We start from the raw sequence: 11,604 nt of genomic DNA on the forward strand, positions 1-11,604 counted from the left end.
TTCTTCTTCTTCTTTCGTCCTCTTGTTTATGGTGCTCTATGCTTGAAGGTAGGTTTATTTACAGTGCAAGAGTTGTACTCTAGACTCTTTGTATGTTTTATTATTTTACTCAGATGAGTTGTTTTTACTCCCACGCTGTAAATGTGTCCTGCAAGTTTTTATAATGTTATGGCACAACTGCAGCTTTCAGTGGTGATAACTTTGAACAGAACAATGTCATCTTGAGATTTGTTTTGTCAGAAGAAAACAACAATAAAATGTGTTGTAAAACTAATGGTGAAAATTCTTCTTCTAGACAGATACAAGTGGGGAGATATTCCACTTGTATCTGTCTTCGGGAATTTTGAATGTTCAAGTGATACTTGAGGGCCTACTTGAAACTTCTTACCTACTGTCAAGTGGGAAACTTTATTTTGTGACCATTTATGTGACTTTAGGCAGCGTCATCTGAAAGAAGTACCAAAAAGATTGAGGAGATTAGAGATAAATAAACATAGCCTTAGTGAGAAGTATTTTCCAGAATTCGCCCTGATACCTTTTTCATAGCACGTCCCTGATACCTATTTCAAAAATAATCCTTTCCCTCGTTCATAAACCAACATTTTCATGTTAATTTTGGGCGTTTGACGGAAACTAATGGCAATCTATGTTCTTTTTGTTTCAGAAAAATGACGGGTCCCACAACAGTTTGTATTCTGCTCCTTGGGGTTGCTGCCCTCACTCAGGCCCAAGTTCCCGGATTCGGAGGATGTCCCGACTTTGTCGCCATGCCTGATTTTGACATGAGCAGAGTAAGTTCAAAATAATCTCTCTATAATCATTTCTAAAATCATTTTGTTTAGTGATTTTTTCCCCTAAAAAAAACATTTTGCTCAGGGGAAAAAGATGCTGGAAATCGAAATGTATAAAGGCTGAGAATTGACAAGGCTATAAACCGACTGAGGTTTTTCTAGCCAGAGCAGTATGTAAGTAAACAAAAATATTTGGGGAAAAGGACCAAGCTAACTAGGCTGGCAGAAAAAAAGGTTTAATTTATTCTTCTGGAGCTTGTTGCCATCATGATTTTCGCCATCAAGGCTGCAAACCCCAAAGGTCAAAATCCAAATTACTGAAAATACGCTTTCTTGAATCTTGAAATGCCCCTCACATGAGGAAAAAGTTCCGGCCCAAAGGCAGTCAAAATTCGAATTACTCAAAATACGCGAAAAACTTGCCTTTCTTGAATCTTGAAATGCCCCTCACACAAGAACAAGTTCCGAAAAAAGTCAGTTGAGATCTATTCTTCTGAAATCTACAAAAGTAGGTATCAGGTATTTGACTTAACTTTATCCTCAGTGTCACCATAACATTTTCAACACCCTGTATTTGACCATGCCTATACGTGTGTGTGAACCGTAAGTTCGCTCTATTCTTTTGACCTCTTGAATTTGGAATTCTAATGGCCAAGGACTGATAAAAAGTTCAGGTCGATAATGGCCTCAGGTCGATTTCATTTAAGGCAATGACGACGTAGTTCTGGTTTTGTCTTGAAGCCTATTTGGTTTCGACTATTGAACTTTGAACTTATGTAATGCAGTGCATTCCAGTTATGGACTGATGATTTATTGTAATGGCGTGCCTATGCCTAGGTTAATATATTGATTCTCACGTTTCATTGGCCGACTACCGATAACTATGAGTTGATTACAAAGTACTCATGATGCAGAATCAGAAATAAAATCAAGATCGGACTCTCTTTTAGAGTAGTTGCTCGTTGAATACACCTACGTAGATTATGTAGGTACCTACTTAATTAATCGTACCCTATAATAATTTATTGTTCCAGTGATTTAGAAGTCACTACCTATTAGGTGGATAGGTATAGTAGGTCCCTATGAGTAAAATGGAATCCTGTTTCATAGTGTTCATAGTTAATACACAGAAACCTTTTATCTTCTTCTAGGACTCTTCTAATATTTTACTGTTGAAAAAGAAAGGACTTTGGTTCTTTGTCTGTTTGTTTATTTCTGTTTATCGTCTCTTTTGCTCCATATTTTTAAAGTAGGTAGTGTAAATTTCCGGAAGATCCAAAGAAAGAAACACCAATTAAACTAGAAACTTTAAATTATCTCCTGGGTTTTCTTTCTTTATGAGAAAGAAACACCAATTAAACTAGAAACTTTAAATTATCTCCTGGGTTTTCTTTCTTTATGACTTTCATTTCTTCTTCTTCTTCTTCTTCTTCTTCTTCTTCTTCTTCTTTCGTCCTCTTGTTTATGGTGCTCTATGCTTGAAGGTAGGTTTATTTACAGTGCAAGAGTTGTACTCTAGATTCTTTGTATGTTTTATTATTTTACTTAGATGAGCTGTTCTTACTCCCACGCTGTAAATGTGTCCTGCAAGTTTTTATATTGTTATGACACAACTGCAGCTTTCAGTGGTGATAACTTTGAACAGAACAATGTCATCTTGAGATTTGTTTTGTCAGAAGAAAACAACAATAAAATGTGTTGTAAAACTAATGGTGAAAATTCTTCTTCTAGACAGATACAAGTGGGGAGATATTCCACTTGTATCTGTCTTCGGGAATTTTGAATGTTCAAGTGATACTTGAGGACCTACTTGAAACTTCTTACCTAAGTGGGAAACTTTATTTTGTGACCATTTATGTGACTTTAGGCAGCGTCATCTGAAAGAAGTACCAAAAAGATTGAGGAGATTAGAGATAAATAAACATAGCCTTAGTGAGAAGTATTTTCCAGAATTCGCTCTGATACCTTTTTCATAGCACGTCCCTGATACCTATTTCAAAAATAATCCTTTTCCTCGTTCATAAACCAACATTTTCATGTTTATTTTGTGCGTTTGACGGAAACTAATGGCAATCGATGTTCTTTTTGTTTCAGAAAAATGACGGGTCCCACAACAGTTTGTATTCTGCTCCTTGGGTCCCTGATACCTTTTTCATAGCACGTCCCTGATACCTATTTCAAAAATAATCCTTTCCCTCGTTCATAAACAAACATTTTCATGTTAATTTTGGGCGTTTGACGGAAACTAATGGCAATCGATGTTCTTTTTGTTTCAGAAAAATGACGGGTCCCACAACAGTTTGTATTCTGCTCCTTGGGGTTGCTGCACTCACTCAGGCCCAAGTTCCCGGATTCGGAGGATGTCCCGACTTTGTCGCCATGCCTGATTTTGACATGAGCAGAGTAAGTTCAAAATAATCTCTCTATAATCATTTCTAAAATCATTTTGTTTAGTGATTTTTTTTCCCCTAAAGAGTACGGGTATAATGTAGAAACAGACAAAAAAATCTCACTTGAAATTCAAACGTGCGAATTGTCTCCCAAAATCTCTATTCTGAGAAGTAGAAAGTTGACAGAAACGTAGCGATCACATCAGTCTGTTTGTCATCACAGGAGCCTAGCACACAGCAGGTCCGCGTTCGATTTAAGATGGGTTCAAAGTAGAGTCTAATAAATAATGCTTTACACTTGAACCTACACTAAAATAGATAGTACCTATCTATACCACCAAAATTCAACAATTTGCTAATACCGGGGAAAAGGGTTCTGGGTTTAGCGAATTGTGTCCCCAAATCCTCGATAGTTAATACTTATTAAACATATTTTGTTTAGGGGAAAAAGATGCTGGAAATCGAGATGTATAAAGGCTGAGAATTGACAAGGCTATAAACCGACTGAGGTTTTTCTAGCCAGAGCAGTATGTAAGTATTGTAAGTAAACAAAAATATTTGGGGAAAAGGGTTCTGGGTTTAGCGAATTGTGTCCCCAAATCCTCGATAGTTAATACTTATTAAACAGATTAACCTTGTTCTTCAGGAGTGTTTAAGGTTCATGTTCTTCAACTTTAGTCTCTATCTTATAGCCGCCTTAGATATTTGTGTGTATGCAACGTGCACAGTTTGACTACTTATTAAACAGATTAACCTTGTTCTTCAGGAGTGTTGGAGTGTTTAAGGTTCATGTTCTTCAACTTTAGTCTCTATCTTATAGCCGCCTTAGATATTTGTGTGTATGCAACGTGCACAGTTTGATTCCTGTTTCTCTGTTCACAGTTCTTGGGAACCTGGTACGAAACCGAAAGATACGTGAACATTTTCGAAGCCGGAAGCAGATGCCCCTAAAAAAATATTTTGTTTAGGGGAAAAAGATGCTGGAAATCGAGATGTACATATAAAGGCTGAGAATTGACAAGGCTATAAACCGACTGAGGTTTTTCTAGCCAGAGCAGTATGTGAGTAAGTAAATAAAAATATTTGGGGAAAAGGGTTCTGGGTTTAGCGAATTATGTCCCCAAATCCTCGATAGTTAATACTTATTAAACAGATTTCAACCTTGTTCTTCAGGAGTGTTTAAGGTTCATGTTCTTCAACTTGAGTCTCTATCTTATAGCCGCCTTAGATATTTGTGTGTATGCAACGTGCACAATTTGATTCCTGTTTCTCTGTTCACAGTTCTTGGGAACCTGGTACGAAACCGAAAGATACGTGAACATTTTCGAAGCCGGAAGCAGATGTGTGAAGACCAACTACACTAAGGCTGTCGATGGCAGATTCCTGGTTGCCAGTGAAATCATGAACAGATTGTAAGTATCGGTCATCATAAACAATTCTTTTGAAACGTCTGACATCCCAATTCTTTTGAACCAATTCTAAATGAAGTCTTTTTTTCTTATTATTACAAGGCTGTCGATGGCAGATTCCTGGTTGCCAGTGAAATCATGAACAGATTGTAAGTATCGATCATCATAAACAATTCTTTTGAAACATCTGACATTCCAATTCTTTTGAACCAATTCTAAATGAAGTCTTTTTTTCTTATTAATATTTTTAAGCCTTTTTGACTTTGACGAGAACCAAAAATCTCTGACAGCTCGTTCACACTTAATGAATTTTTCTTCGTTGGCAATGTACTTATTATTATTTTTAAGCCTTTTTGACTTTGACGAGAAGGAACCAAAAATCTCTCACAGCTCGTTCACACTGAACGAATTTTTCTTCGTTGGCAGTGTAAACACGCTAATCCATTTGTATTGCTAAATGATTTTCTGTTCTTTGATTGGTATCAAAAATCAATATTAGGAAATTTATTCCATGTTATCTCCTTTCTTTTCAGCACTGGAGTCTCTTATTATTATTTTTAAGCCTTTTTGACTTTGACGAGAACCAAAAATCTCTGACAGCTCGTTCACACTTAATGAATTTTTCTTCGTTGGCAATGTAAACACGCTAATCCATTTGTATTGCTAAAATGATTTTCTGTTCTTTGATTGGTATCAAAAATCAATATTAGGAAATTTATTCCATGTTATCTCCTTTCTTTTCAGCACTGGAGTCAAGCGTGTCTTAGAAGGAGAAATCAAGCTCATCGTCAAGGGAACCAAGTCTGAATTGAACGTCAGATACCCAAATCTACCTAGTAAGTACCCACTTTTGCACAACGACTTATTGATTTATTAGTTTGAATGGCGAAATTAACGCCATAGTCGGGATTTAACGAAATTGCGTATTTTTTCTAATTTGGTCAGTTCAACTTTCTTTGTCTAGCTTTTTAGCACTGGAGTCAAGCGTGTCTTGGAAGGAGAAATCAAGCTCATCGTCAAGGGAACCAAGTCTGAATTGAACGTCAGATACCCAAATCTACCTAGTAAGTACCCACTTTTGCACAACGACTTATTGATTTATTAGTTTGAGTTTGATGCCCAATGTTACCACAGATAAATTTAATAGGTGACGTCAAAGAAAACCCTTGACACTGTGTTAACTTTCAGTGGTAAGATTGGCCATTAAAGATACCAAATAGGAGACGTCAAAGAAAACCCTTGACACTGTGTTAACTTTCAGTGGTAAGATTGGCCATTAAAGATACCAAATGGTTGGAGATGGATTGACGGGCGAAATTAACGCCATAGTCGGGATTTAACGAAATTGCGTATTTTTTCTAATTTGGTCAGTTCAACTTTCTTTAACAGATAAATTTAATAGGTGACGTCAAAGAAAACCCTTGACACTGTGTTAACTTTCAGTGGTAAGATTGGCCATTAAAGATACCAAATGGTTGGAGATGGATTGACGGTTTTGTAGACTGATGAATCCAAATGCAATGAAAATCGAACCAACAGTTCGCAATTTATCACGTGACAGACCAAAGACCCGGACCTCACTTCGTGCGGCCAGGAAACAGTGTAAATTAACCCTGTTTCTTCTTTGTTTCAGTTCCCTATGACACCCAATACACCGTTCTGGACACTAACTACGACGAATACGCTGTAGTACTTCTTTGTTTCAGTTCCCTATGACACCCAATACACCGTTCTGGACACTAACTACGACGAATACGCTGTAGTCTGGTCCTGCTCTTCCCTGGGAATTGTCAACACCCGTAAGTAAAACTCTTGCACCTACCAAGAGTGCCTTTACGTTTACATTCAATAATGTTTCATCTCACGCACATACAAGAACAAAGACATAAGACAAAGATAATGATCTTTAAAACTTTATTCAAAGAATCAAGACTGACATTTCAATATCCAATTTAAAACTCTTCTAAAGATCTAACTTCTAACTGACATGGGTAGGTACTCTGAACAATCGACAAAATGGTCTTTCAATTGTACTTAAAATTGTAGACATATGTACGTCGCGTCGGTCCTATGGCATTTGATTTGGGTGACGTCAAAGAAAACCCTTGACACTGTTTTAACTTTCAGTGGTAAGATTGGCCATTAAAGATACCAAATGGTTGGGGATGGATTGACGGTTTTGTAGACTGATGAATCCAAATGCAATGAAAATCGAACCAACAGTTCGCAATTTATCAAGTGACAGACCAAAGACCCGGACCTCACTTCGTGCGGTCAGGAAACAGTGTAAATTAACCCTGTTTCTTCTTTGTTTCAGTTCCCTATGACACCCAATACACCGTTCTGGACACTAACTACGACGAATACGCTGTAGTCTGGTCCTGCTCTTCCCTGGGAATTGTCAACACCCGTAAGTAAAACTCTTGCACCTTCCAAGGGTGCCTTTACGTTTACATTCAATAATGTTTCATCTCACGCACATACAAGAACAAAGACTAAGATATACTAAGATAATGATCTTTAAAACTTTATTCAAAGAATCAAGACTGACATTTCAATATCCAATTTAAAACTCTTCTAAAGATCTAACTTCTAACTGACATGGGTAGATACTCTGAACAATCGACAAAATGGTCTTTCAATTGTACTTAAAATTGTAGACATATGTACGTCGCGTCGTGCTTTGCTACTTAAGTATACTGTCGCACTCAGCATATTGGACTGAAAAGCCCCTTCAATCCCACAGTTTAAAAGGCTTTTTTAAAGAGGTTTGATAGAGAGAATTGTAACTGCTAGGGTTTTATCGTCCCGGAATCGAAGAGAGAAGGAAGACAGGATAGGAGAAAGCCAGCATTTGATTTCCAGAGAGGAAGTATTCTCATAGGCCCAATTTTTCCCTAATATTCCAGAAAACGCCTGGATTCTGACCAGAGAGAAGTTGCCATCCGGCACCGCCCTCCAGAAGGCCTACGGAGTCCTCGACAAGTACAAGTTGAGCAGATACTTCTTCTCCAAGACCGACCAGAACGACTGTTACATTGCTGAAGCCGCCAACGAGAACAATGCTGTCGATTCCGATGGTAATGATGCCGTAGAACAGACTGCTGATGGAGTCTACAAGAATGCTGATGCAAGTGCCAGCCCAGTTGCTAACCCAGAAGCAAGCCCAGTTGCCAATGCTAGTCCCGCTGCTGAAGCAGCTCCTGTTGTCCCTGCTGAACAGCCAGCACCAGTAGTAGTTGCATCTGATGCAGCTGCTGCCCCAGCTGCCCAAGCTGTAAGTTCACCATTGATTCTTGTTTTATTCAATTTCTTACAATTTGATATAGAGACATATATTATCTATATAGGTTTTAAATCCGGCTACTTGTGAGAAATACATTAATATTTTCCGTCAACACGAGTTTCAAAATTAAAGCAAAGTAATTCATCCAATCTCTTCTCATTCGCAGAACCCAGCTCCTGCCCCCTCTGCTTCCCCAGAAGAACAATCTGCTTCCCAGAAATACGAATCCCCTGTGGTTCAATCTGCCCCCGCTGAATCTTCTGTATCTATATAGGTTTTAAATCCGGCTACTTGTGAGGAATACATTAATATTTTCCGTCAACACGAGTTTCAAAATTAAATAAAAGTAATTCATCCAATCTCTTCTCATTCGCAGAACCCAGTTCCTGCCCCCTCTGCTTCCCCAGAAGACGATTCTTGTTTTATTCAATTTCTTACAATTTGATATAGAGACATATCTATATAGGTTTTAAATCCGGCTACTTGTGAGGAATACATTAATATTTTCCGTCAATACGAGTTTCAAAATTAAATAAAAGTAATTCATCCAATCTCTTCTCATTCGCAGAACCCAGTTCCTGCCCCCTCTGCTTCCCCAGAAGAATCTGCTTCCCAGAAATACGAATCCCCTGTGGTTCAATCTGCCCCCGCTGAATCTTCTCCAGCAGTAGATGCCAGCAAATCTGAGTCTCAACCACAACAGCAACAGCAATCAAACAATGTTGTCTCTCCCGTAGAAGCTCAACCTCTGTCTCATGAGAAGAAGCCAGTCGGTTCCCCAGTGAAGGAAACAGTTGTCAAGTCAGCTCCCCTATCCAAACCCCATCACAAGCACTCTGCCAGAGCTGCTAGAGCTCACCACCACAAATCTCAATACTAACCACTCAAAATATTCTCCAACATGAACTAAAACAATGAAGCATATCATTTCAACCTCATTGCTATCCAACAGGTTCAACATTGAAACCGGAGCACACGTTTTGATTTAATGTGATAATTAATTATTGTCTGCATTATTATTTTAGAATTATTAATTAACTTATTTTTATTTAGGGTATAAATTTTACAGCAAAAACCAAAATTTCCCCATTGATTTTTAGGTCACATACAATTTTTCATTTTCTTGACGTTTTTATAACTCGAGTATTCATTTATTCGACTAAGACGAGCTAATACCAACAAAAAGGTAATTTTTGAGACAATATTTCATTTTCCGATATTATATTGTAAATTGCTATGCAATCAAACTAATCTCATCACTGTCCGTAATTTGTATTTATTTATTTTAAATAAATACTTATCTAGTAGTATTATTATTTTTTTTTATTTCTTATGAGTGTGAAATCTAGAAATAAAGTGTGAATTCTAAGTGCCATGTATTTTTTTTTATTTCTTATGAGTGTGAAATCTAGAAATAAAGTGTGAATTCTAAGTGCCATGTTAGTTAGGGATTTTAGGGACTTTTTTTTTATTTCTTATGAGTGTGAAATCTAGAAATAAAGTGTGAATTCTAAGTGCCATGTTAGTTAGGGATTTTAGGGACTTTAGGGCGATAGACATCATTTCATTTCTCATCTCTTATTTATTACAAATTTCATTTTTATCATTGTCAAACAGATTTTAGTAGAGAAAGCTTTAGGTAGGGTCATATTGACTGTTTAGTGTAGGATTTTGTTTTTTGAATTCTATGAATTTAAGATTTTTATAGATATCGACAAATAAAACAAATAATTTGAAAAATGATAAATTTTTCTGTGTTTTCTATTTTCTAGATTTCTAGTCTAGTCTAGTATCCATAGTCCATATCTCTTGTAGGTGATCAAAACCATGAGGTTATTTAGCTCTTAACCAAATTGCCAAATAGGTAGGTAGCAACAGGTATTTTTGATGAAAAATAAATGAAATTTGTATGAATGCCTGGAAACTAGTTGGTTATGCAATGTGCTACTCATCCTCTGTGTTTTCTATTTTCTAGATTTCTAGTCTAGTCTAGTATCCATAGTCCATATCTCTTGTAGGTGATCAAAACCATGAGGTTATTTGTTCAAATTATGAATTGCGATCATACATACTCATATCGTCTATATACCTAATCGTACTGATAAAATTAGCTCTTTCTTGGTGTGAAAGTTGTATGACATACTCTTGCATTACTTTCTGGGGTAGCATCAAGTAGTTGCGACCATAAAAATTTACCACAAATATTAATTTCTTTGGATTGATTCCCAATTATAAGACAAATTGATACCGTCCAAAGGAGAAGGTACATAGATTAGAAGGAGAAACCCTCGTTTCTACCTACAGAGTACCAGTAGCCAAAGTGTCAAGTTTGCCAGCCTAGTTAGCTTAGTTGGTAGCGCGTCTGCCTTGTAAGCGCTAGGCCGCGGGTTCGATTCCCGCCCGTTTTCTGTGTTTCTGTGTTTTCTATTTTCTAGTCTAGTCTAGTATCCATAGTCCATATCTCTTGTAGGTGATCAAAACCATGAGGCTATTAATTTGTTCAAATTATGAATTGCGTTCATACATACTCATATCGTCTATATACCTAATCGTACTGATAAAATTAGCACTTTCTTGGTGTGAAAGTTGTATGACATACTCTTGCATTACTTTCTGGAGTAGCATCAAGTATTGCTAACGTTTGCTCTTTTCTAACGACAAAATACTTTCCCATTCATTTTCCAGGAAATGCCTGGATTCTAACGCGTGACAAGTTCCCCTCTCTTGAAGTCATGGAGAGAGCATACGCTGTGCTAGACCAGAACAACATCAACCGAAACCTTCTCATCAGGACTGACCAAAACAACTGTCCTGAACCCTCTTACGATATTGACAACCGGCCCCTGTTTGACTTCAGCTTTAACAATCACATCAGTGAAGACCTAAACAAACCTGCTGTTATATCAGGACTGACCAAAACAACTGCCCTGAACCCTCCTACGATATTGACAACCGGCCCCTGTTTGACTTCAGCTTTAACAATCACATCAGTGAAGACCTAAACAAACCTGCTGTTAACAGTGTGGTTTCACAAGCACAGGTTTTGTAGGTAGGTACCCACCTAACGTCTACTGTGCTGATCCTAACGTTTGGTCTTTTCTAACGACAAAATACTTTCCCGTTCATTTTCCAGGAAATGCCTGGATTCTAACGCGTGACAAGTTCCCCTCTCTTGAAGTCATGGAGAGAGCATACGCTGTGTTAGACCAGAACAACATCAACCGAAACCTTCTCATCAGGACTGACCAAAACAACTGCCCGGAACCCTCTTACGATATTGACAACCGGCCCCTGTTTGACTTCAGCTTTAACAATCACATCAGTGAAGACCTAAACAAACCTGCTGTTATGAACCCTCTTACGATATTGACAACCGGCCCCTGTTTGACTTCAGTTTTAACAATCACATCAGTGAAGACCTAAACAAACCTGCTGTTAACAGTGTGGATGACAATAGGTTGAGGAGGCGAGTCGACCATGGTGGCTTCATGAACAATAGGCGGCGGGTATACGTCAGACGAACGTAGGCCGTGATGGGAGACACGTCGTGTCAGCACGGATAAATTGGTTCCTATAAAAGCAACCTCCGTGGTCGAGTGGATATCTAGGCTTGCCCAACGGAGATCCTGGGATCGATTCCCGGCGGGGTTGAAGTTTTTCGGCTCTGTGCTTGGAATAAGTCATGCACTCAGTCTCGTGTGGACAACTGAGTAGCGTACACTAATTTT

General features: G+C 37.9%; 1 protein-coding gene across 1 annotated transcript; it reads left to right on the plus strand.

The window, feature by feature from the left end:
• Positions 1 to 665: 665 nt before the first annotated feature.
• LOC103515898 lies at positions 666 to 9,248 on the plus strand. Its single transcript, XM_026828461.1, has 7 exons — positions 666 to 791; positions 4,463 to 4,593; positions 5,335 to 5,426; positions 6,297 to 6,389; positions 7,500 to 7,867; positions 8,043 to 8,104; positions 8,483 to 9,248. The coding sequence occupies exons 1-7, from the start codon at positions 669 to 671 to the stop codon at positions 8,754 to 8,756; spliced, it is 1,143 nt and encodes a 380-aa protein (XP_026684262.1). The 5' UTR covers positions 666 to 668; the 3' UTR covers positions 8,757 to 9,248.
• The last annotated feature ends 2,356 nt before the right edge of the window (positions 9,249 to 11,604 follow it).

Source organism: Diaphorina citri, unplaced genomic scaffold (assembly GCF_000475195.1).
Source record: "Diaphorina citri unplaced genomic scaffold, Diaci psyllid genome assembly version 1.1 scaffold1439, whole genome shotgun sequence".
In the NCBI taxonomy this organism is placed as follows: domain Eukaryota; kingdom Metazoa; phylum Arthropoda; class Insecta; order Hemiptera; family Psyllidae; genus Diaphorina; species Diaphorina citri.

Bases quoted from the DNA above. Each gene is read 5' to 3' on its own strand.
- LOC103515898 (XM_026828461.1), top strand. From the start codon at position 669: ATGACGGGTCCCACAACAGTTTGTATTCTGCTCCTTGGGGTTGCTGCC. The intron at 4,594-5,334 runs GTAAGTATCGGT...CTTTCTTTTCAG, and splicing joins AGTGAAATCATGAACAGATT to CACTGGAGTCAAGCGTGTCT. The intron at 5,427-6,296 runs GTAAGTACCCAC...TCTTTGTTTCAG, and splicing joins CAGATACCCAAATCTACCTA to TTCCCTATGACACCCAATAC.